This window comes from Podarcis melisellensis (assembly GCF_964234715.1).
Source record: "Podarcis melisellensis genome assembly, chromosome: 10".
NCBI lineage: Eukaryota > Metazoa > Chordata > Lepidosauria > Squamata > Lacertidae > Podarcis > Podarcis melisellensis.
The window spans coordinates 47,608,516-47,635,130 of NC_138542.1; the positions used below are offsets into that span (position 1 = coordinate 47,608,516).

A 26,615-nucleotide genomic window follows, 5' to 3' on the forward strand; every position below is an offset into this window, starting at 1 on the left:
GGATATCCATTGACTGCTGTCATGAACTGGCAGGACACTGGGGAGGAGGAAGAAGATCCCAGCAAGGACTGGGACCCACTGGGGCAAGCAGGGGAAAGAAGTACAGTGGTACCTTGGGTTACAGATGCTTCAGGTTACAGATGTTTCAAGTTACAGACTCCGTTAACTCGGAAGTAGTACCTCGGGTTAAGAACTTTACCTCAGGATGAGAACAGAAATCGTGTGGCGGCAGTGGGAGGCCCCATTAGCTAAAGTGGTACCTCAGGTTAAGAACAGTTTCAGGTTAAAAACGGACCTCTGGAACAAATTAGGTTCTTAACCCGAGGTACCCTGTACTCACAGGGTGGCAGAGCATAGTGAGGAGATGGGGGTCAGGGCACAGGAACCAGAGCAGCAGGACCCATCACCCGAGTTAGAGAGGCCCCTCTTTTCATGAACATGGTGGGCTCTGAGGTGTAGGGAGCAGCAGGCTGGGCACTGCAGGAGGCTGAGGCAGGTAAGGGCCCACAGCCCAGCTCCCTAGCTGGCCAGGTGGGTCTTGCTAGCTCTGGGAAGAGGTGTGTGATTCCTTAGCTGAAGGAGGCTTGGAGCAGGTCTCATCAAGCCCAGATGCTGCAATCAGCAGGCAAAGCACAAAATGGAAGCAGAGCTGAGGGGCTGTGTCTGCTCCACTGTCCATGTTGGTGGACCTTGACTTGGATGCCTCTGGAACTCTATGGGACTGTGCTTCTGGTTTGAGTCTGGACTGTATCCTGACTGCTGGACTTTAGACTTGGCTACTTGGATTGACCCTGGAATGTGTTTCCTGACCTTTGGACTTTGGGTATGGCATACTGACTTGTTGCCAGGTAGGCCAGGGGTTCAGGACAACAGCAGGTATGGGGAACCCATGGCCCCCCAAGGGATGCTAGGAATTTCCGATGGAAAAGGAAGTGGAAATTGCCACACTTTGCATGTTCATCTGTGGTCAGCAGCAGAAATCAGTCAAGCAAATATGATCAATATTCACATTGTTCTAGGTTTTTTTTAATCTGCAGAAAGTAATTGCTTTTTGGTTGAAATGTGGGTTAGCTGCATAACATAAAGGCAGAGAACAAGGCAAATGTAGTACAGTGGTACCTCTGGATGCAAATGGGATCTGTTCCGGAGCCCTGTTTGCATCCTGAAGTGAACATAACCCACGTCCGCGCATGCGCAGGTTGTGATTCACAAGTGTGTGACATCATTTTGAGCATCTGCGCATGCGTGAGCAGCGAAACCCAGAAGTAACATGCTCCATTAATTCCAGGTCGCCAGAGAACGCAACTCGAAAAGGTTTAACCTGAAGCAACTTCAACCCGAGGTATGACTGTATTTGGAGGAAACCGAACTGCAGCAGAATGGAAATAGAGCTGGTTGTAACGAGGACAGGTCAGAACAGAACCCACTGCCTTCTTACACTCCAAGCCCTCCAGATGTTGCTGTGCTCACTTCCATCAGTCCCTGCACCCTGAACCAGCATGCCCAATGGTCATCGACATTTAGAGCAACATCTAGAGAGCCACAGATTCCGTATGCCCACTTTACTATCAGCCTTTACCAGCACATATTCTCCGATATCTTAATGTCAATATTTTCCCAACTTTTAACTGGAGAGAATCTAGACGATCCAATGTGCAATATTTCTGTGGGCTTAAAAGAAATGGGATAGGTGAATCCCATTACATATTGTGAAACCCTCTTAGCTCAACAAAGCAGGTAGTCAGTTAGACATGGGGTGGCAATGCAGAGAAACAAATGTAGCAATGAAGCTAAGCATTATTTAGTTCTAGAGTAGGAAACCTGTGGCCCTCCAGATGTCATTAGACCCAGCCAACATTGCCAATGGTCAGGGATGATGTGAGTTGTGTAGCCCAAACATATTCGGAGAGCCATGGCTTCCCAATGCTTGATTTACTTAATATGTTTTATTACTACAATATTTGTTTTTCCATTTCACCTTGTGCTGCAGGTAGCTTATCTGCTGGTGTGACCCAGCCATGTAGCCAGCTGACTTACAGAAGCATCGTGTGAATAGGTCTAAGGGTATGACTGTGTAAGATATTTTTTTACAAGGATGATTTGCTGTGGAGGTTTCTTGGACCACTGGGGGAATTAGACATTCTCATGGCTGGGCTAAAGGACTCGTTACATGCGCTTCCAGTGAGGTGGCAGCCTCTAAGGCTCAAACCCAGATAAGGAGGGAAGACATTGGCAGAAAGAAATGTTCCAGGCCAACGCAACAGACATCCTTGGATTTTGTTGTTGAGTTCATATTCTGGATCGTTTATGATAGGCTGCTTAGAAATGATGCATGACAGCTGTGTAAACACAGTTGCTAATCCCTAAGGACATGTTTCTGTCTGATCATTTCTGGTGCTGGTGATTTTTAAGGGCAATGGGACACATGGAAGGAGCTTTTTCAATTGAGATTCTCAAAGTGAACCAAACCTGCTGTGAGACAGGATCCATAAGGCATCACCCACTCCATGGCTGAGCGCAGACTGTCCCACATACTTTATCCCTGACCAAGGTACCTCCTGTTGCTCTAACCCAGCCTTCTTCATGCTGTGGCCCCACCAGATGTTGTTGTATTCCAGCTCCCACCAGCCCCAGCCAGCATGACCAACAGACAGTGATGAGAGTTGGAGTCCGTCAACATCTGGAAGGCAGCAGTTTGAGGAAGGATGTTCTAGCACAAGATGCTGATGTTTCTGTTATGTGTGAGCTACAGTACAGATATCTATTTTAGTTGCACACCGAGTTACTGACTGATGAAGCCGAAAGGGGGGGGGGAGTGCTCACAAGCTCTAAGTGCTTTGTTGCCTTGGAAACAGGAGCATCTAGAGGTATTTGGCCTTGTCAGTGTGCACTGCAAGTGAAGGATTTCTCTCTATTTTTTACTGCCCAATGTGCTTTTCTGATTAGGAGACATCAATACATTTTGGATGAAAGTAGGAATGTTTTTCCCCTCATCATGCTGGAAACTGGACAGATTATACATTGCCAGGCAATACCAGTAGAGGCTTATAGAAGGTCTTATAAATGTTCGTGTGCTTCTGTTGACTTCCTCTATTGCTTTTTCACAAAGTGCTCTGTTGAGATGATACAGGAGCAGGGCCATCCCTGTCTTGAGGCAAATTGAGGCAACTACCTCAGGCAGCAAATGGTGAAGGGCAGGGAATGGAAGAAGCTGCATGTGTCATGTGGTCTGACTTGTCCTACCTAAGCAAGCCTGCTGCCCTCAGAGTGCAGTATGCTCCCATTGCCAGTGTCAAAATAAGATCCAGCTGCTGTCAATCTGATCAGCTTTTCTACATGAAAAGCGAAAAGTGTCCTTAGGTGGCAAAATGTATTTGGTTGGCCCTGCACAAGAGGTTTAAATGGAATCCAGCTTTCCTAAGTGGGCTGGAGAAGTGCAATTTATTATGCTTGGGAGCTGGGATGGTGGAGAATGTTTACTGGAAACTTATTTTAGTTGAAAATTCAGAGATGCAGAAGGCTCTTCTCAGTTCTAAGCTTCAACCAAGGGCATTACTAGCTACTTAAGACTCCAGACTAGGGATGTAAGAAGACCTTGCTTTCCATTCCATTCCATTCTGTATTTGTCACACGCAGCTCTATTCCCATTGTGCTGTATTTTATCTTCTGCCAAAAAGTAGTGATGTATGGAAGTGAGAGCTGGACCATAAAGAAGGCTGATCGGCGAAGAATTGATGCTTTTGAATTATGGTGCTGAAGGAGACTCTTGAGAGTCCCATGGACTGCAAGATCAAACCTATCCATTCTTAAGGAAATCAGCCGAGTGCTCATTGGAAGGACAGATCCTGAAGCTGAGGCTCCTATACTTTGGCCACCTCTTGAGAAGAGAAGACTCCCTGGAAAAGACCCTGATGTTGGGAAAGATTGAGGGCACAAGGAGAAGGGGACAACAGAGGACGAGGTGGCTGGACAGTGTTCTCGAAGCTACCAACATGAGTTTGACCAAGCTGCAGGAGGCAGTGGAAGACAGGAGTGCCTGGTGTGCTCTGGTCCATGGGGTCACGAAGAATCGGACACGACTAAACAACTAAACAACAACAATCTGCTATGGTAAAATTACGGTAAAGGTAAAGGTACCCCTGCCCGTACGGGCCAGTCTTGACAGACTCTAGGGTTGTGCGCTCATCTCACTCTATAGGCCGGGAGCCAGCGCTGTCCGCAGACACTTCCGGGTCACGTGACAAGCTGCATCTGGCGAGCCAGTGCAGCACACGGAACGCTGTTTACCTTCCCACTGGTAAGCGGTCCCTATTTATCTACTTGCACCCAGGGGTGCTTTCGAACGGCTAGGTTGGCAGGTGCTGGGACTGAACGACGGGAGCGCACCCCGCCGCGGGGATTCGAACCGCCGACCATGCGATCGGCAAGTCCTAGGCGCTGAGGTTTTACCCACAGCGCCACCTGTGTCCCTAAAAAATTACGGTAGGTAACATATATTTTATGTAATTAGTTATGTAAGTTATATTTTCATTATTATTAAAAGTTGGGGAGGTCAGTTTGAATGATATCCTTGGATCCCTTCCAGGCCTGTGATCCTATATCCAGTAAGAGTTGGAATCTAGTTGAAGCAGCTGTGGAACCTGCCAAACAGGTTCCTTTGATAAGGTAATGGTTTTATCTGGCCACTGAAGTGCCCTTATTAGCATCTCAAAGAATGAACTAGATCACAACAGCTAAGTCATAGAATCATAGAATTGTAGGGTTAGAAGTAGTCCAACCCTCTGCAGTGGAAGGCAAGGCAAATGATATGATTGTGCTATCGCAGCCACCCTGGCTTTTAGGCAGAACAACAATGGCCAGAGCTGTGATGTATGTGAGCTGGAAGCTGGAAGTGGGAAACAGAGACATGTGCTGCTCTGGTTTGGACGACCCCTAAACAATGCCCCTGGCTTCAACCCCACTGTTAAACAATTTTTTTTGCAGTTAGGGAAGTGAGAGAATTGCACTGTGTGATGAACAAATCATTGACTACATAAGCAAGCCAGGATGGCTGCAGGATGAATGCTCACTGCCACATAATCTCCCCACAAGCAAATCAGAACAAATGCTCCAGAAGAACTGGACATAATCTAACCTCCATGTAAGCTTTGTGCAGGCAAACCAGGATGAACTCTTAATAAGATGCTATGTTTGAGATTTTAAACAAAGGTTGGATGGCCATCCATCAGGGATTCTTTAGCTGTGATTCCTGCATTCCAACTCTCCAATTCTATGATCTGGAGAAGGCCTAAGGTAGACAATAGATTAACATAGAAAAGCATGGGGCTCAGATAGACACTCATTCTAGTTATTCATTATTGGCCTCTGCTCATGGTAAAAAAATATTTTAAAAGCCCACTTCTTGGTTTCTTTTCATCTTTATAATTGAATGTGTCTGGGAGCAACAGTGCAATCTGATATCAAAGTCTGTAGCAGGGAGAAAGGGAAGCTAGGAGGTTCTTAGCCCAAAGGATCTGCTGATTTAAAAGGGGGGTGGGTTGAGAGACGCATCCCGCATACTTTGTTTGCTGCAGCTGAGAGGCACACAAGTCTTGAAGGCTCTGCGGCAGGCATGGGTGTCAAAGCTTGGTTCGTCTGTCTCCTGGAGCCCTGGTGCGAGAGAACTGGAGCAATTTCCTCCTCTCAAGAAAGAGACTTTCCCCTTGCAGAGGCTCCCCTGCTTCCCGATAGGATCAGTGAGCAGCACAACCCCGACGTCCATTTCATCTGGAGCGAACTGGGTGCTCAGGCAAGGCCCTACAGCCTCTCCCTCTCCCTGGATGACTGCAACTGCTATTTGCCCAAGCCCAAGCTCCTGCGTGCCACACGGCTGATGAAACTGCTGGGCTCTTCCTACAACCCCTTCTGGATGTCTCTCAAGGACCCCCGAGGTCTCAACACAAGCCTAAAAGAAGTGGGCGCCCTCAGCCAGGACTTGGGTGAGCGTACAGCACGCTTTAGGAAGAAGCTTCTGCAGCAGGCAAAGGGTTTAGATCTTTCCAAGCTGCTGCCTGTTGAGGGCGGGATCTCCCTCGGCCCGAACAAAACCCTCCTCCACCGCTTCCATCAATGGCTTGTGGATAATGCTACCTGCCATCTGACTTCTTCCTGGGTGGACATGGGACCCATCTTCTTGCCATGCTGGTACACCATACGGACTGCAACCAGACTCACGTTGGGTGTTCTTGGCCTCCAGGCATGACTTGCCAGCCTGCCCAAGTCACCCAGATCAAACTCCTAGCGTGGCACTGCTGGGCAAGGAAAGACCACGTGCTGAGACCAGGGAAGTCCTCACAGCAATGCGCTTGGAGGCAAGTCCCTTACCCTGTGGTGGCTACATGCAAGTGTTCCTGCTGATGACAAGGCAATGTGGGTTTCACATTGCCAGCTACGGATTTCTCAAGGAGTTTGCTGCCGTTTGCTGATGAGTTGAAATCTGCAGAGCTGGTGGTCACCCATAGTCTCAATGGGTCTCTGAACCAGAGGGTAACGGTGGCAAGAGACGCCAGAAAGCAGTGAAGATATTAAATACTGCGTCTCAGCGAGATGTTTACAGCAAGCAAAGAAAACTAGACTTTGGGGTATTGCTGCCGTCTTTCAGGAAAGGAAGTCAAGGCAGTGATATCTCGTGGGAAGCAGAGACGGCCAACATCTTTTGTGGACTGACAGGCGTAATGACAAACTGACGGCAGAAACGGAAAGCATTTCACCATTGACGTCCTGGGAGGCAATGTGCTTTGGAAAGTCAAGGAACTGTGTTCATCATCACTGTTGGTGAAACCTGATTTTTTGTGTGTGGAGAAATAAATGGTTTTAATAAGTGTTTGGGATACTTAGCCTCATTTAATTTTTATCTGGGGCCAGAGCAATTGCTATGTTGTTGGGTGTATAGGACTGCAGTTTTGCTTGAACATAATTTAGTAAGGTGGGTTTTCTACACCTCCTGTTTTCCATAAGACTTATGCTAGTGAATTGTGCCCCATGATAATCTAGTTGGATAGCTATAAAGATGGGAAAATATTGGTTTTGTTGACTTTGACCTAGGTCTTTGATTCTGAAGGGCTGCTGTGCAGTTTACTTTTCTCTCCATTAGTTTTTAATATGCATTTGTGGCAGGCCTGGGGAACCTGTGGCTTTCCAGATGTTGTTGAACGCCAAGTCCCATCATCCATTACCATTAGCCGTGCTCGTTGGGGCTGACTGGGAGGTCAACAACATCTGGAGGACTTCCTCATCCTTGATTTAAGAAAGTGGATGGAAGATGGCTGCATTTGTGAGTTAAATCGAGATAGGGTGTGGGTCTTGCAACACTCATTTTGCAACCTCCAAAGAAGCCCATTAGACTCTGAGATACACACCTGGCAACTTCAAAGTGACAAAAACGCCCAATTTCTATTCCCTTTGCACCTCTTGCCTTAGACTTATTTATTAAATTTGTATCCCACCTTTCTTCAATAGAACCCCAGGCAGTCCTCACCCAGGTACTGATCAGACCTAGAACGTTTTAGCAAGTGCAAGGCTTCTGCTGCATTTTGTACCTTCATCCCATAACTTCTCTTAAAGATGTGTGCAGGGAAATATTGTAAAAGACAACTCAAGCTGCTTAGTAATAAAATGTGACCTTCCCAAAACAGAATACCGGTACTTCCTGTACTTCAGTATTTGAGTATATCCACACTACAGGCTTGAATTTGTTCAACAGTTTCTTTTTTCCTGGGACTCCCAGGATTCATAATTTTCCCAGGGACCCCTAGGAACAATAGCCTTCCGAGGGAGCCCTAGGAACTGATGTTTGGTGAAGGGAGGATGCTAAGAAACCTCTAAGGTCTTAGAATCCAAACCAAACTGAAATTCTTAGTCATCGCTTCCAGCAGACAACCCTGTGGGTCTTGATTTAGGTGTGATGTATGGGATCAGAGCGCTAGTCCTGGGTTCAACTTCTGCCTACTATTGATAGCAAGTCTGAAAGTAGGTCAGGTCCTGATTTGCACAACTATTGTTTACCTTGTCTGGTTCAGGCAGCCTTTTTAATTAAAAGTGCCCCAGGATTTTGTAAAACAATGAGCACCAATTTCTAACTGGAGGCATGCTAGAGGAGAGTAGGTATGTTGGAAATATAAACAGGACAGCGATGCTTTTAAAGTATTGCTACCTTGAACTCCTTTGTCCTCGCAATTTCAAGGCTGCAATTTGTTTCCATGTTACAAGAGGAGAAATTGCAGCTGAGAGCAACTCTATTGATGGCTCATAATCTCTAAGACAGGAATCATCAGCGACAGGAATGAGACAGGAATTTAGTAATTAAGGAAATCGCAGCCCTGGGATGCACTGATGGATCTGAAAGTGACTGAACCAGAGTAGCAGAAAAGCTGTGGCTGGAGCAACAAAAGGTGTGTGTGTGTTGCTTTTGGCAGTGCATTGTGATGGATGGCAAGACAGCCACTGCATATGAATGTTGCAGATTACATTAAAGGGAAGGGCTGTGGTTCAGTGCTAGAGAACATACCGTATTTTTCGCTCTATAACACGCACCCGACCATAACACGCACGTAGGTTTTAGAGGAGGAAAATCCGTAGGCATGCCACCCGTAGGCATTTCCTCCATAACACGCACAGACATTTCCCCTTACTTTCGAGGAGGAAAAAAGTGAGTGTTATGGTGCAAAAAATACGGTACTTTGAACCTGGGCCTCTTTGCATGCAATCTCTACCACCATCAGGTAAGGATGGGAAAGAGCCACTATTTGTTACTATAGAGAGTTGGTGCATCTAGTTCTGTATTATCTGACTTGGTAATCTAGAAGCTATCTTCCTTTGTCCCAGTGTTGTTCAGCTGCAGACCGGCAGCCTGCCGTACATCATGGATGCCGACAAATCAGAAACTAGCCATGACCTTTTTATAAACATGAACATTTTGATCGAAACCAATTGCATTATTCATCTTTCCCCTCTGCCAAATCTTTTGATACTGCAGCCCTTTTTATTTCCCAGCATGCCTCTTGCTGCAGGCCAGTGCAGCACTTGGCTGCCAAAAAGTAAGGTGGTGGGAGCAGAGAAAAGGTGGAGAGAGATAAAATATTTGGAAGCAGAAAGTGGGGAAGTGCCATCTATCCTTTTGGAAACCAACGAAATCATTGGAAGCTGAGCAACCTTTATTTGAGTGATTTAACCAACGCAAAAAACAACAGTCGTTGAATTTCTTGAAGGGCAAACCTGATTGTTGAGTACGGCATTAACGATATGGTTTGTTTTCAGTAAGGAAATGGAAGGGAACAGCAGCAGTGGGGTTTGCTAGAAGTACCAAGACACTGTTTGCCAGGGCAAATTAGATTTTCCCCGAAGTAGCATTTCTGAAACAGGTTCCCCTTGTAAAAAAAATACTTTACCTTTTGTGCACATACCCAATTTTGCACCCAGGGCTAGCCCAAGACTTTTTGCTGCTTGAGGCAAAAGATAAGCTGATATTTCACTTGCTTCCCATTCCCTTTACAAGCACGGAGCAGGCAAGCCGTTGAATTTCACTTCAACACTATAAACAGGGCAGTCCTCCACTCCAATGATCCTGAGAGCAGCAGCTATCTCACAGCAAGCTGCACGGCACACATAGGTCAGCATCTTTCCTGTTTGAAGTATGAGTATGCAGAGATCCACAAATGCTGTAATAAGTACGTGCACAGCCTGCTCTTGTGTATGAGTATCTCTGGACTGGGAAATTAATCCAGCAATCGAAATACAAGGGGGGCTGGAAGAGAAAGAAAAAGCAGCCTTGTATTCCTCTCCCAAAGTTTGTTTATAGTGTAGAATCACAAAACCAGATTGCTGATGGAGGTTTGTTTTTGGTTTTTTTGTTTAGCATTCTGTAGTGCATCATGATGAACACATCAAAATGATGGTGTTTTTACGATGCATTATCATTGACCTCTTGAGACAGTTCTTCCCTTATGCAAGAGCAACTCATTTGGGATTGTTACAAAGATGCCCTCTAGTGAGCAGGCTGAAGCAGCTGTTTAAATAAAGATGGCATCTTTTGCAAGTCCATCAATGCACGGCAGGAGATAGAAGAGACTCATTGCTAACTCCCCATCTTTTTAATAATACTAAATTTATTATTTTTATTTTTATTATTACTAATACCCCACCCATCTGGCTGAGTTTCCCCAGCCACTCTGGACGGCTCCCAATTGAGTATAAAAACAATGCAGTATTAAATATTAAAAACTTCCCTGAACAGAGCTGCCTTCAGATGTCTTTTAAAGATAAGCAGCTATCTTATTTCCTTGACATCTGATGGGAGGGTGTTCCACAGGGCAGGTGCCACTACCGAGAAGGCCCTCTGTCTGGTTCCCTGTAACCTCACTTCTCACAATGAGGGAACTGCCAGAAGGCCCTCGGCGCTAGATCTGTGTCCAGGCTGAACAATGGGGGTAGAGGCACTCCTTCAGGTATACTGGGCCAAGGCTGTTTAGGGCTTTAAAAGTCAGCACCAACACTTTGAATTGTACTTGGAAATGTACTGGGAGCCAATGCAGATCTCTCAGGACAAGCGTTACCATGGTCTTGGCAGGCGTCCCCAGTGACCATTCTGCCGCATTCTGGATTAATTGCAGTTTCTGGGTCACGTTCAAAGGTAGCCCCACATAGAGTGCATTGCAGTAGTCCAAGCAGGAAATAACTAGAGCATGCACCATAAGTCTGTTGGCAGATAGGGTCTCAGCCTGCGTACCAGATGGAGCTGGTAAACAGCTGCCCTGGACACAGAATTAACCTGCGCCTCCATGGACAGCTGTGAGTCCAAAATGACTCCCAGGCTGTGCACCTGGTCCTTCAGGGGCACAGTTACCCCATGCAGGACCAGGGAGTCCCCAACACCTGCCTGCCACCCGTCCCCCCAAAACAGTACTTTTGTCTTGTCAGGATTCAACCTCAATCTGTTAGCCGCCATCCATACTCCATTTATATCTCAACAATCCTGAAAGGTACGTTATGCTGAGAAAGTGACTGGCCCATGGTCAGCATCTATACACACCCAAAAGTGTGTATAGATTAGATATGAACTGCATTGGTAGCAATCACACACATGCCTAACTGTCCAGCCACACAGTGCTTAATTCTGTTCCCCCAGTGTTTCCCTGTTCTATTTTACATTGTGTGAAAGCTCAGATAGAATGCAAACATCAACCTCACTTTAAGGCATTCACAACGGCATTCCTAGCCCCTGGAAATCTTGCTGAGCTGTGTTCTGACTTCTGAGACTGTGCCAAGTATTCCTTTCACTTGCCCAAGGCTATCCTTGAAGCCCTAGGGCTAAAATCCATGCTTTAAAGAACTTAAAAGAAGCAGAAGAAATCCTCAGTTTCGGCAACCAGTATCAAACGCCAGGCTTGTGTAGCTCAGCCACAAGATCCTACGATATTGGAGAATAAACCATGTCATCTAGGGCAATCGGTCAGGTACTAGGCGCAGCAAAGAAAAAGAAGAGGGCACTAGGACAGGGGAGGAGGTGGTAGCTGGGCCCACATATAATGCAGTCCAATGGAATGTTTAATCAGGAGTGAGTCCCACTATGTTCAGTTGCTCTAGATCCTGGAGGTGAGCCTACTGGGTAGTACGACAAACTGTTCTCTCCAGAGAAAGGAGGCACAAAATCAGCTACAGGGCCTAGTTAAGGGCATAAGAAAAGCCTGGCTACATCAGACCAAAGGCCCTTCTAGTGAGCCAGTGTGGTGTAGTGGTTAAGAGTGGTAGACTCGTAATCTGGTGAACCTCTTTCGCTTCCCCGCTCCTCCACAAGCAGCTGCTGGGTGACCTTGGGCTAGTCACACTTCTCTAAAGTCTCTCAACCTCACTAACCTCTCAGAGTGTTTATTGTGGGGGAGGAAGGGAAAGGAGAATGTTAGCCGCTTTGAGACTCCTTTGGGTAGTGATAAAGCGGGATATCAAATCCAAACTCTTCCTCTAGTCTAGCATCCTGGGTCCCACAGCAGACAACCAGATGCCCATGAGAAGCAGGACCTGAAAACAGCACTCTCCCCAGTTACGTTCTCCTGCAACTGGTATTCAGAGCCATACTGCCTCTTATGGCTTTAGCTCTCAATAGCTACTAGCCTCCACAGTTGGAAGGGCTGAACAGCAGCTGCTGGAAACCACGAGAGGGGGATGCTCTTCTGCTCAGGTCCTGCCTGAGGGTTTCTCACAAGCATCTGGCTGCCCACAATGAGAAGAGGATGCTGGACTAGATGGGCCACTGGCCTGATCCTGCAGTCTCTTCTTAAATTCTTATTCTGGAGGGAGTATATACCCATCATAACTAATAGATGTGAATAAGTTTCTCCTCCGTGAATTTGTACAATCGCCTTTTAAAGCTACCCAAGTAGGCTGCCTTTCGACACTACGGAAATTGGTCCAAAGCCAACCCTTTTCATTGTATTATCCATTCCTGCCTTTAGCATCAGTTCAGGGCAGGGGGGAGGGCAATATCAGCCGCTCAAGATATATACAACGGCAAATATGCATCATTGATGCACAAGATCAAAGTACCAGCACTGTCTCTCCATGAGCAAATTTATTTCAGCAGATGCGTTCTACCAACAAAAAACTTCCTTCAGACTAGGGTCAGGTATCACCTTTATTACTCTCCTCCAGGCACATTGCGGTCCTCCTTAAGCAGAGGTAGAATGCACAGGTTCTAGAGTCTGGCAACACAGCACCAAAAGTGATGTGAGCAACGCCTCTTTTCAAAGCCACTACCACCTCTCTGAAAAGCAGCACGGTCCACTTGCAGGTTTCAGGTTTCGAAAGGCATCCTACAGCTCACAATCTTCAGCCATTCAAGGCAAGGCTCCATGCTTACGGCCAACTTCCACAAAGGCCTCCACACACCGATCAATATCCTCGTCACTGTGAACAGCCGAGATCTGCACCCGGATGCGAGCTTTTCCCTTGGGCACCACGGGGTAGCTGAATCCAATGACGTAGATGCCTTACAGGTGAGAAAGAGAGGGAGGGAGAGAGAGAGAGAGAGATGAGTGTAGCAGAGGCAGCAGATCAACTGCATAAGCAAGACCTTGTTTTGTTTCTTTAATAAATGAGTAAAATAAATAATAAACAAAGATTCATAAATAAAACTCTTTCACAAGGCAGCACACAAAAATGCATAAACAAATATATCACAAGAATACAAGATTACACAATTTAAGAAAACAATGCATTAAAATATCAGCATCCATCCCTGTAACTCATATGGGGGCATGCCACGTTTGACTAACTTCCACAATTTCATGAGCTTCGCTGCCAGGCTGACCTAGAGAATCTACAACATTTGATGCGGATTGTTAAGCATCACTCGGGATAAAACCCAGCACTGTTTGTATCAATGGATTGGTTAAATTCCATCTCCACTGTGCACATATTTCTGTACAACAGCACATGCAAGCTTCTTTTTTTTAAAATATTTATTAAAATTTTTGAATTAACAACATAACAAACAAACAAACAAACAAGGTTGTAACATAACATAACATAACATATTTTCTTATCTTCTTGGGACCTCCTCACGTCTCCCTCCCCTACCTTCCACTTTAAAAAATTACTCCAACAAATTATCTCCTTACTTCCATCCTTACTGACTAGTTTTCAATGTTATATCTCAAATTTTAAAAACCTTAGTTATACTCCATAACAAATTAAATTAAGCCAAATAGTTATCTTACATTTTAACTTATCTCCTTACTTCACTTCATCTATTTTAATGGTGCCAAATTGTTTATAATCAAGCATCCTGCTTAACATTCATACAGCTTACAATATTTTTGCAAATAAATCTTAAATTTTTTCCAATCCTCTTCTACCGTCTCCTCTCCCAGGTCTCGGATTCTGCCGGTCATCTCAGCTAGTTGCATATAGTCCATCAGTTGCATCTGCCATTCTTCCAGTGTGGGTAAATCTTGAGTTTTCCAATGCTTCGCGAGAAGTATCCTTGCTGCTGTTGTTGCGTACATGAAAAATGTTCGGTCTTTCTTTACCACCCCTTGGCCGACAATACCCAAAAGGAAGGCCTCTGGTTTCTTAGAGAAGGTATACTTGAATACCTTTTTCAGTTCATTATATATCATTTCCCAGAAAGCCTTCACCTTAGGGCAGGTCCACCAGAGGTGAAAGAATGTTCCTTCACTTTCTTTACTTTTCCAGCACTTATTATCAGACAGGTGGTATATTTTTACAAGTTTGACTGGGGTCATATACCATCTATATATCATTTTCATTACATTTTCTTTCAAAGCATTACATGCAGTAAAATTCAACCCAGTAGTCCACAACCTTTCCCAGTCCTCAAACATGATATTGTGCCCAATGTCCTGTGCCCACCTTATCATAGCCGACTTTACCGTTTCATCTTGTGTGTTCCATTTTAACAGCAAGTTGTACATTCTTGAAAGTACCTTAGTCTTAGCACATGCAAGCTTCTTGCCAGGCAACTTGCAGGAAGCAGGTGACGGATCCCCACTCCCTGAATCTCTTATTTATATTTTTAGTGTTTTGCTGAGAATAGCAAAGCTCCACATGCTCAGAAACTGCATCAGGGTCCCCAACCCCATTAATAATAATAATAATAATAATAATAATAATAATAATAATAATAATAGATGTTTTACTGTGTTGGACGCACCCAGAGTCAGAGAAAATAAAGATATCCACATGGTGGCAGAGGGAAAGTTAAGAAGTAAGAGGACTTTGTTTGGCTGCCTTCACTACCCTTTCACACTGCAGACTATCACCCAAGCTGTCATACAACCCAAGAGGACCAAAAAGGCAGCTGGCAAGGTGGGAATGCTATACTGCTCTGAACTAGCCAACCGCTTCTTGGGTTGCAGACTGTTGTTTAGTACTGCCCAAGATTTCTTCCAGTGTGGCAGATCACGCACCTCTTGAATGAGGTTGTACAGCAAAGTATTGTCTTAGGGCCAGCTCTGGATTGCGACGAGGAGTGTGTGTTTACCAGTGTCAAACTTCCAGGATGGTTTTCTGGAGACAATGCCGCCCTCTACAGAGCTGCCAGGGAAATTCCTGTTGGAAGATGCAGGAGTGGCTCTGTGACAGGTCAGATGGACTTGTGCTGCTGTTAAGGTGGGATTGAAACCAAAGCAGAAAGGCAGCTCTGGAAGGACTGAGCAAATCTGGGCTGAAGAGGGGGAAAGTAGCACTGAATCAAGGAGCAGGAATCTGCAGGAGTGGAGAGCACTGGTTGGTCACTGTGAGAACAGGATGCCAGCAGGCTGTTCCTATCCATAATGTTTTTGGATGTGTAGCAAACATCAATTAAGGAACTTAAGTGAGAGAAAAACAGAAATGCCTCTTAAGACTGGCCAACTGGAGTTTTTTAAAAAAATTGCAATTACTTGTATTAAAAAGGATAGTATTTTTATATGCTTATTTTCAGAAGGCAGATTAAACTTTTTTAAACAGATTTGATTCAATGTTGCAGCTTTATGCTGTCCCTGATGCCCCTCTTCTACTTAACAGCTGCACATCAAGCAAAAAGTTCGACAAATGATTTGCCGATCATCACAGCTTCCGCCCAGGGTGGAGGCACAAGTGTGTGTGCTGAATTTCTGCCTGTTCTGGAGTAGCGCCTCAGAACAGGAAGAAAGAGGGAAACTGAGCAAGAAGCAACAGGGGTTGGCAGCATGAGGTCTAGTCTCTACATGTGGCCCATTCTCAGTCTCTGAAATGAAAGTAGCAGGAGCAGCAACACGTAATGGCAGGCAGATTATGGTTCATAACCACTGGTATAGGGGATCGGGGATAATGCCACTATCAAATCATTAAGAGAAATGCAGGAACACTTAAGAGTCAAGACAGGGAGGAGAAAAACAAAGGAGGTTTAAATAAGATTCCCATGCTGTGTCTATGGTAAAGCAACTGGTACACAGCATGGAGGTTAGGGATCTGAAGACAGAATTGCCATGTCTCAACCAATACTTTGGCCACCTCATGAGAAGAGAAGACTCCCTGGAAAAGGCCCTGATGTTGGGAAAGATGGAAGGCACAAGGAGAAGGGGACGACAGAGGGCGAGATGGTTGGACAGTGTTCTCGAAGCTACCAACATGAGATTGACCAAACTGCGGGAGGCAGTGGAAGACAGGAGTGCCTTTGCGTGTTCTGGTCCATGGGGTCACAAAGAGTCAGACACGACTAAACGACTAAACAACAACAACCAGGAATAGGGTCTATATTATTAAATACCTATTTTACAAGAAGTGCTGAGAACACTAGTTAGTATAGCATAATGCACAATATAAAGCAAAACAAAAAACAGCCCAGCCAATTTTATTAGCTCAGAAATGCAAAACACAATTCATGCTTGATATATAAAGATGCACTTGATGTCTTAAAGCAAGAATTAACTCATCAGCTTTTCCTCCTTCTCCTCAGAGGCTGCCTGGGAGTTCCCCTTACCTGCTTCCCTGAGTTACCTGCTTGGCTTCACATGAAATGGGGTTACAAGGAGAGCCACACCGATTGTGACAGCTTCCAAAGCAAAGAAGAGTCTCTAGGTTTTTCCTCTCAACTCAAAAGTTCTTAAAACCATCCTAGGGCTTTTCAGGCAGTAACACCCGAAGATATCATAAGTTACGCGAAGCTCCCCTGTCCCACATTGGTTACCTCTCTTCAGCATGTCATCAGCCATCAACGACGCCAGCCGGGCATCGCCCAGCATCACAGGGCAAATAGGGTGGTCATTCCCTGAAATGGTGAATCCAGCTGCCGCCATCTTGCTTCGGAAACTGCAAGGAAGAGGAACGCCTTCAGCGTGGGACCTGCTTTGCCTGTCCCCTCTACGGAGCACTCCCTCCCTCTCCCATTTACGTCTGCGGAAGGGACTGTGTACTATTTGACTTCCATTCTGACACAGAAACTGTTCTGACAGCAGAAAACATCACACCCTCTAATAAAGCAATGGTGTGTGGTGTGGCGACAGCTATAAGTCGAAATGTGACCGGTGACAAACGAAAGGGAGACGACAGTAATTTGGAGGAACCAAAAGATGTACAAATAGTACTTTCGGGGGGAACAGGACTAGCTGAGCAAACTCCCCCCAAAACAGCCCAATGAGGGTTCAGCATGTTCAGTGGCCAAAGACGGTGGAAAACCAGGAAGGAAAATGGAGTGGGTTGTAAACCATCTTGAGGACAATTTGAACAAAAGGTGGGGTATAAATGCTCTGGATAAATGACAGGCTCCCTTACCGTGTGGTCTTCGCAGCCATGGACTGTGCAATGGCATTGCTCTCCATGAGGAGATCCAGAGCCTTGGAGGCACAGCCCACCACGGCAGGAGGCAAACTATTGGAAAAGAGGTAAGGGCGCGAACGTTGGCGCAGAAGGTCAATGAGCGCTTTGGGGCCGGTTGTGTAGCCACCTGCAAAGAGAAGAAAGACAAAATTAGTTCAAGGCCCCAATGGGCCACCATAGATGACATAGATGAATGTGCTCTTCACGGGGGGCGGAGGGAGACGCTCATTTGTTGTGCTCATCTGCTCTACTCAGTGGAGGTGTGGGAAACCCTTGACCCTCCAGATGTTGGTGGACTACAACTTCCATCATCGCTGCAGCGGCCATGCTTGCTGGGGGTGATGGGAGCTGTCATTCAGCAATAGGTCCTCGCACCAGCTCTAGAGCAATCCCTTCTAGATTGTAAAATGGATTTTTGTCAATGGCAGATGCTCAGAGCTGAACCACTCTTCCTTTAAGGCAGGGGCAGGGAGAGGGACAAAAGTGGGCAGAGCCAAGGATGCACTTTTACCTTTACACAGCAGGCTGCATTGCAATCACACACACACACACACATACACACACACACACACCTCTCTTCTCCATCCAAGCAAGTGAAATACATTATCACAGTTCAAGGATGCATTCCAGCCAGGCAAAAGCATTTGAGCACAGAGCAGAGACAGTAAGAGCTGTGGTCTATGGAGAAGGGGGTTGGCCAGACGAGGGGCATTGCCTCTGAAGAGTTCCAGGGGCCAGGCAGAGAAGCCTGGAGGGCCACATTCTGCCCCAATGCCTGAGATTCCCAATCTGCGCATTAAGGTATCAGGTGCTGCCAAAGTCAAGGCAGAATTGGGGGCTGGGGACTTTGCTGCTCTCCAATTTTTACTCGAAATGGCTTCCTCCAACTCAGTGGTTTCTCTTGACTCTATTCCCTTTCCCTGCCCCCATATTCAAGGATATTCCTTGTGTCTAACCCCTCTAGCTTTGGCCCAAAGATGACATAACCAACCTGCCTCTCAAATCGTCTCTGTGAAAGAGAGGTGAGAGGAAGAATAACAAACAGGGGGAGCTCTGGGAAATGGATGGTGGTGAAGAAGAAGATGTCAGCTGTTCTGAGTTTAGAAAGACAAGCAGGGCAGAAGTTATTAATACAAAAAATAAATAAATGTATTTTTCTCCCCTACACTTCTAATTAGGGTACTGCTAGTTAGCAACTGCACCTGCTGCTCCCCCAAGCGCCTTCCCAAGTGTGGAGTTGATTATAGTGACTTGGTCCATCACTCCCAAGAGTTCGTCAGTGCCCCTGCAAGGAGAAAATAACTGTTATTAGCTTAGGCTTCAGAACTCTCCCATTCGTCTGTTCCAGAGCTGGAGAAGCTTTCTCCTCCAGGTGCTGCTAGACTACAACTCCCATCATCCCCAGCAACTGGAAATGTGCATGGTCTGGGAAACAGCTATGAATATAAATGTAGGCCAGTCACCAACTCTCAGCCTAACCTACCTAAATAGTAAGGCAGGTTGGTGAGACAGTGCCCCATTCCCTCTAATGGAACAGACTCCACAGCTGGTTTGTTTCCCTTCTAAGAAGCCCGAACTGCTAGCCAGGATTGAACCATGGTTTGTTGTTTGCTTACAGACTGTGGTTCGTTACAGAACAACAAACCACGATCTCCTTCCTGATTGTTTGCCCTCTTTCCATTAATATTATTTATCAAATTTATATAAAGCCCTTACACCCCAAGATTACAAGGAGGTCCACAACATAGGCCAGTTAATGGGGGCTCCATAAAAGCCATAAAAAGTACAGTGTGGTTTATTAAGCTTCCTATTTTACCACTATGAGCTAACTTAGCCAGGGCATAAAAGATATCACTCTTCTTCAACCATCCCATTGGTCTTTTCATGATGACCGAACTGCTGTTCTCGCCCCAGAGTCTGCTTTATATTCTGCTATTTTAAGTCATTATTATCATTGTCACTATCATCTTATAATGCAACGCTGGGTTTTATATAGTGTGTTTGATACTGTATTTTCATTTGTGTGCCACTTTGGGGGCTATAAAGCAGCACAAAATTAATCCTGGCTAATTATTCTCAGGGCTGCTACCCCTGCTCACTTCGTTTGCCAACCTCCCTCCCCACTCCCTATGCTTGACCAACCCCCCCCCCTTTACACTTGGCCAATCTTGCCAAACCCACCCTTACAGGTCACTCAAACCCCAGCACAGGTAAGCTGCAGAGCAAGAGGCAGGACAGGCTGGGGCAACTCTCCAGCAACCACCTGGCTCTGTGATCATTTCCCTCCTCCTCGGTCTCTGACCCTGCTGAGGCCAAAACAGCAGCATCAGTATGCTGTCCTGGTGTTCCTCTGTGGTTTGCCATGTCCACCTGCTCGTTCACCTGCCTGCCTGGGCTGCCCACATGCTATTCGCTGCCTTGCTGCAGCTCACATGGCTGCAGCAAATTGCACCTTGACAGCATCCTTACAATTTTATTATATAGTTAGAAATCACTGGCGATAATTTTTCTTTGCTAAAAACGACAGCAGCAAAGAATGCGACAAAAGAGAATAATTTGATATATTTTTTACCGTCCGTTGGGCCCAAGAAATCCAGTGGCGTGACATTCATCAACAAAAACAATGGCTTTGTATTTCTGAGACAGCCTACAGATTTCCTGCAAGGGAGCAATGTCACCATCCATGGAGAAAGCACCATCCGTAGCCACCATCCTCAAACGGTATTTCTGCGTAGGAGAGCAAGCAGGGATGTGGTCAGTGGAGACCAAGTAAGCATGAACCTGAGAAAAATTGCTTGTGGGGAGGTGGACACTTGGAAAAGCAGCAATCTGACTTTGCTTTGGATCCACAGCACCAACTTACTTGGGCATCCTGCAACTTGGCTTCCAGGTCCTGCATGTCCATGTGCTTGTAGCGATATTTGTTGGCTTTACACAGCCGGATCCCATCAATGATAGAGGCATGATTCAGTTCATCTGAAAGTATTGCATCTTCAGGGGTCAGTAGAGCCTGTAGGTACCAGAAGGCAGAGAGAATAGTTACAGCAAGCACCTGCTTACTATACATCACTTGACAACTGATGTTTCATACTTCCCTAAAATAATAGGCTACTCCACAGACTATTAAAAAATGCCCACAAGAGTCCTGTGGCATTTTTCTTTCCCAATACAAGGGATATCTAACTTTAGCCAGTGTTGTATAATGGTTAGACCTGCGAGACCAGGGTTTGAATTCCCACTCATGCATGAAGCTCACTGGGTGATCTTGGGCCAGTCACCATCTCTTAGCCTAACCTACCTCACAGGGTTGTTGTGGGGATGAAATGGGGAGGACAAGAACCATGTACACTACCTTGAGCCCCTTCAAAGAAAAAGGTGGTATATAAACTAATAAATAAAATAACTATGTTGTGATGCTTGTGTTATCCATTATGGCCATTGTGAATGGTCTGTGTGATTTTTGGATACATAGAAGTTTAACACAGGGGTTGCTAACCTGTGGCCCAGATGTTACTCCACCCAGTGTGGCTAATGGTCAGGGATATTGGGATCTGTAGCCCAGTAACATCTGAAGAGCCATAACTTCCCCAAGTCTACTTTAACAAAATTGTCAAGAACTATGTATATTTTCTGCGTTCTTTCCTTTTGTCCTCACTGTCACACATACACCTCCCAGTATGTGGCTTTGCATGTCTACCAACTGAAGATAACCATGCATATTATGAAGTAAACTTTGGTCCACAAAAACTTAAGCTATAATAAAGTTGCTTAGTTTCTAAGTGCCATGAGATTCTTAGTTCCCTGTTGGTGCAACATATTAACATGGGTACCCCTCCGGAAATCTGTCACAAAGAGAGTTGCTTTGGGATTTTGATGCTTTCCACTGACCACCCCCCAAACACCAACACCCAACTTCCTACACACAAATTGCTATGAACCTCAAAGATCCCAGCATTGGCATCAAAGCAGCTGGCGTAGAGAATGGTGTCTTCTCTCTGATGGAAACGGGCAATCTTCTCCTCCAGATCCTTGTGTATATTCTAATGAGAAAGCACAAAAGGTTCCAATGGTTATCCTGTTAAGTTGCTTTGATATATTTTCTTTTTCTCATAAAGCAACTAACAAATTTAATACATTATATATTATTGTCTAATGATGTATGGAAGTGAGAGCTGCACCATAAAGAAGGCTGATTGCCGAAGAATTGATGCTTTTGAATTATGGTGCTGGAGGAGACTCTTGAGAGTCCCATGGACTGCAAGAAGATCAAACCTATCCATTCTTAAGGAAATCAGCCCTGAGTGCTCACTGGAAGGACAGATCGTGAAGCTGAGGCTCCAATACTTTGGCCACCTCATGAGAAGAGAAGACTCCCTGGAAAAGACCCTGATGTTGGGAAAGACTGAGGGCACAAGGAGAAGGGGACGGCAGAGGACGAGGTGGCTGGACAGTGTTCTCGAAGCTACCAGCATGAGTTTGACTAAACTGCGGGAGGCAGTGGAAGACAGAAGTGCCTGGCATGCTCTGGTCCATAGGTTCACAAAGAGTCGGACATGACTAAACGACTAAACAACAAAATATTATTGTCATCATTAATGTTATAGTCAGACGTTCTAGATCACTTATTTATAAACACCAAAAGTTAAATTGGGATCCTTTTTTGTTCTAGGGTTCTAGCCCTGCTAAGATTTGTACAGAGGTACCTTGGTTGTTGAACAGCTTGGCTCCTGAACAAATCGGCTCCCGAACACCACAAACCTGGAAGTGTGTGTTCAGGTTTGCAAATGTTTTTTGGAAGCCGAATGTCCAATGTGGCTTCCGATTGAGTGTAGGAAGCTCCCAGTGGCGTAGCGTGGGTTGTCAGCACCCGGGGCAAGGCAAGTAATTTGCACCCCCTAACCCGTGGATTTGCACCCCCTAACCCGTGGATTTGCGCCCCCTAACCCATGGATCTACACCCCCTAACCCTAACCCCCAGATGTTGCGCCAGGTGCGGCCGGCCCCCCCTGCACCCCCCACGCTACGCCACTGGAAGCTCCTGCAGCCAATTGGAAGCCGCGCCTTGGTTTTTGAATGGTTCTGGGAGTCGAATGGACTCCTGGAATGGATTAAGTTCGACAACCAAGGTACCACTGTACTCCAGTCCTACTTAGCCTGTCTGCTTGCCCCCAGGGCCCAGCACTGAAACATCTACATGACCATAGCTTTTTTTCTGTAGGATCTACCTGGACTGAAACAGGCGTATGGGAAAGGCTATTACTTCCCACATCCAAAACAGGCCCAGCTTTCTTGCCAGAAACATCTTGATGACTGTGGAAATACCACCTAAGGAGAGTCGTGCTGGATCAGGCCAAAAGCACATTTATTCCAGCATCCTGTTCTCACATTGGTCAAACAGATGCCTATGGGGAGACAGCAAGAAGGACCTGAACGCAACAGCACTCGGGTTAAGAATTTTGCTTCAGGATGAGAATAGAAATCGCGCAGCGGCAACAGCAGGAGGCCCCATTAGCTAAAGTGGTGCTTCAGGTTAAGAACAGTTTCAGGTTAAGAACAGGCCTCCAGAATGAATTAAGTACCTAACCAGAGGTACCACTCTACCGATAAGTTTGGCAGCTCTGTGTGTGTGGTGGTGGATAAGCCTGTACAGTGATCCTTCCCATTATTATTTTTTCTGGGGTGGGGGTGATGGAAGGTGTATGTGTCCGCACTCAATTCAAAGGCTAATTCCTATGTATGATGACAGGTTCTTCATCAATGAAGGTGCACTGAAGCCTTAGAAAGATGTCTTTTGTTGTAGAGGGCCACTTCTGAGACGCATGAGAAAATTCCCCCGAGAGGAGCTGCATCATCATTCTATCGGGATAGTTTTAGGTGGGGCTGTGTAGCTGCCTAGGGGCAGAGATTGTTAACTTGCGCATAAAGCGCCATCGTGGGAATCTTTTTCCTTAAAGTGATGTTTCTAGCCTGTACATGTTGAGTGTGTGTTGGTAACATCTGATAATATCAAATAGTCAACTATGGGGTGGAGACAGGGTGCCCTGTGTGGTTTCTTCTTACTGCTTCTTCCCACAACCATAAGAAGTGTAAAATTATGCATAGCATGCAAATACATGTAAGTATGCTTATTCTGTATCATTACTGCTACACACTTTCACCGTTTTCCTCATGCAGAACTTTGAATTTCCTTCTCCCCGCCCCACAAAAATGCAAAGTCCTTGGATTACAGCTGCTTGCGAATTAATAAAAAAGCAACAATGCAGCCAGAGCTTTTCCTTAATTGCTAGAACAATAGCAGTTTTAATCAAGAAGCTTGCCCTCAAAGCAATTACTTGAAGCAGGCCAGTGGCATTTTCAGACGCTTGCACTGCAAACATGGTTAGGTCTTTGCAACACTCCTGCTCATCCCTACTTGTGTTCCACAGATGAAGCGGACGGAACTGAGGCCAGCTCCATACTTCTCCAGGGCATCCAGTCCAGAACGGATCACCTTGGGATGGCTGGACAATCCTAGGTAATTGTTGGCACAAAAATTCAGGATATCTGCAACAACGAGAAGAAGATTGAAACAAACGAGCGATGCGCACACACTCCTACCTTATTCATCTTCTTAAGTAGCTGCATATTTCTTACTTTGATTCTAGGAACATAGGAAGCCGCCTTGGACCAAGTCAGGCTATTTAGCTCTCTACTGTCTTCAGTGATGCTCTTTAGGATCTCCAGCAGGTGTTTTCTCTACCACCCACTATCTGATCCCTTTAACCAGAGATGGTGGGGGCTGAAACTGAAGCCTTCTACATGCAAACCACGAGTTCCCCCATCAAGCCGGCCTCCCCCCCCCCACCTGGCGATACCCAGATATTTTGCACTGCAACTCCCACCATCTCTCACCATTCACTATTCCTTCTTGGGCAGATGGGAGTTGCAGTCCAAAATATACAAGGCACCTGGCTGGAGAAGACTGCACCCAGTTATAGTCTCTTCCCTATAGTTGGAGCTAGAGGTCAGGTGGTGTTCATAGCATAATGCTTCTGTAGAGGGAAATGAGAAAAGAAGTCACTGCTGTTGCAATACTCATATGCCATGTCCACCCTACCTTACCCAGCTTAAGGGAATTTGGGGTGGGGAGGGCTGGCTGGCTGGCTAGGGAGAAAGGTTTTATTACAAATCATGCAGCAAATTTTATTAAACAAAACAATCAATTTACTGGTAGCCTTGGACATGTTCGTAAAACAGAGGATATTAAATGCCTACTTTGTGACAAAGCACTATGCACAGGAATTTAAAGTTAAAATCCCAAATCAAACTTTCTAGCCCATTTTTGATGGTGAGAATTTGCGCTTATGTAATGCATTGTATTTTTAGCCACTTGAAAGGTACAGAATACTTGAAAGAACTGGCTGCTTGAAATCTTTGGAGGAGGAGAATTTGATTCATGAGAAATTACAGTTCAAAGCAGAGCTCCACAAAGTTCCCCCCATCCCAGTTTGTGTGTGCAGCAGCTACATAGTTCAAGCACAGGTCAAGTATCTGTGGCCTCCAGATGTTGTTGGTCAGTCATCAGCTCCAGCCACCATGACTAATCTTCCTTATTAAGGGTGGTGCAAACTGTGTCAAACCACATTGGGAGGGCCACAGCTTCCTCATCCCTGATGAATTAAATGGATAGGATACAGCTTTTTCTCAAAAATGACAGCTCAACTCAAAAGACATTAGGCAATAAGTCGAAATTCCGGAGTTTACACAAAAAGATCTGGCAAAAAGCAGAACTAAAACGCACACACACTCTCTCTCCATTTGTTTAACAACGCTACTTGGAACCAGGTCAACTAATCAAGCCTCCATGAGCTAAAGAGCTAAAACAAACACACCAAGAATACTGAGCACAGGATCAGAACTATGGAAACAGTCCAGTTGAGGAATGTTCCATCAAACATATGCTAAGTTTCTACTGGCTATATCAATTACAACAATATATATTTTCACAATTGTGGCTCATTTTGTAAGAATAAACAATACTTAGTAATCTATATAATAGGCTATTACAAACATGATTAGTTTTCATATCAAGTCAGTTTTAAGGAAATCACTTTATGTTTGGAGGAAAAAAACACTTCAGTTCAGTGTTATTAGTCTAGCCGTGGCTGAAGTTAGAGAATGGTAACTCGTATTGATGGAAGGGAGGGCTTTTACAGTGCCCGAAGAGTGTGAAAACATGGATTGGGGCACAGGAAGATGGTAGTTGTAGGGGATGAGTGTATTGTTTAAAAGGTTGGATCCAGCTGATCCATCAGTTTCACAAGGCAGATGAATAGCAAAACAGAAACAAGCTTAATCCACAGCATTCAGGCCCTGTGTCAGTTTTTTCTTCCTCCTTTTTGTTTGTGAGCAGGCTATTAGCCAACACCTGTTTGCAAATATACTTTTCGTTCTGCATAGCTCAGTGGAACTGCAGCACTCACTAGATAACTTACATTGCTGAGGGTAATAGGAGCCACAATGCTTTCTCCTTATAGCCAGCACCTAAGTTCAACAAGTTTAACAGGCCAAGGAATCCTGATAGAAGGGTGAAGAAAGGCAGCCATGTTCTCTTGGGAGCTGTCAAAAGAAATCCTATTTGTCTAAGGCAAAAACCTTCCTCCGTAACCAGGCCTTTAACTATCTGTGGCCTTTTAGAAGTGAGCGCAATGTTTTAAACCCTTTCCTCTTGATTTTAATGTATCTGTGTAGGCAGTGCTTTTTTTCTGGGGGGACGCATACCACTAAACATTTTGCGAATCTAAGTTTGGCCTCGTTGAGGGGCAGTATTTCAATATGAGTAGGAAAATGAGAGTACCCTTAAACATTTTTTTTAGGAAAAAAAGCACTGTATGTAGGATTTATTGTCTGTCTGTCTTGGTTGTTAAGTCGCTTTAGGTTGCCCTGGGCAAGATAGAGTGACTGGCAAAATTCAATTAATTAATTTAATATCATAATAAGTCAACTCCAGCCGAAGCTCTCTTTCTCCTATCCAAGTCCCCGCCCTACCTCCGCGGCTGCCTTCCACCTGGATGCGCGGTCCCTGCCTCGAGGTGATCACCCTCTCGTCCTTCCAGGTGCCCGCGCCGCGGATGCCCTCGAGCTCCCCCTCCAGCACCTGCTGCAGCTGCGCCAGGGCAGACTGGGCCCGGGAGGGGCTGCCCAGGCCCGGAGAAAGCGGGGTCCTCAAGAGGCGCCTGCACCACCACATCGCCGAGCTCCGCGTGCAAAGCGAAAGAGAGGAGGAAGAAGAAGAAGAGGCGAGA

At 45.7% G+C, this 26,615-nt stretch overlaps 1 protein-coding gene and 1 pseudogene across 2 annotated transcripts; one reads left to right on the forward strand and one right to left on the reverse strand.

Annotated features, from left to right (window-relative positions):
- Positions 1-5,611: 5,611 nt before the first annotated feature.
- On the forward strand, positions 5,612-6,527 carry LOC309379798 (noggin-like; annotated as a pseudogene). Its single transcript has one exon. The product of its transcript is annotated as a noggin-like (transcript).
- Positions 6,528-12,582: 6,055 nt separating this feature from the next.
- Positions 12,583-26,593, reverse strand: GCAT (glycine C-acetyltransferase). The gene is made up of 9 exons (XM_081928377.1): positions 26,359-26,593; positions 23,744-23,874; positions 21,270-21,371; positions 20,195-20,341; positions 19,904-20,058; positions 18,534-18,616; positions 17,287-17,458; positions 16,703-16,824; positions 12,583-13,018 (listed from the first exon to the last, which is right to left on the reverse strand). The coding sequence occupies exons 1-9, from the start codon at positions 26,558-26,560 to the stop codon at positions 12,867-12,869; spliced, it is 1,266 nt and encodes a 421-aa protein (XP_081784503.1). The 5' UTR covers positions 26,561-26,593; the 3' UTR covers positions 12,583-12,866.
- Positions 26,594-26,615: the final 22 nt, after the last annotated feature.

Coding starts and splice junctions, on each gene's coding strand:
- GCAT (XM_081928377.1), bottom strand. CDS start 26,560: ATGTGGTGGTGCAGGCGCCTCTTGAGGACCCCGCTTTCTCCGGGCCTG. Junction 17,459..18,533: donor GGCGCTTGGGGGAGCAGCAG/GTGCAGTTGCTA, acceptor TTCTCTTTGCAG/GTGGCTACACAACCGGCCCC. Junction 13,019..16,702: donor TGATGACATGCTGAAGAGAG/GTAACCAATGTG, acceptor CTCACCTGTAAG/GCATCTACGTCATTGGATTC.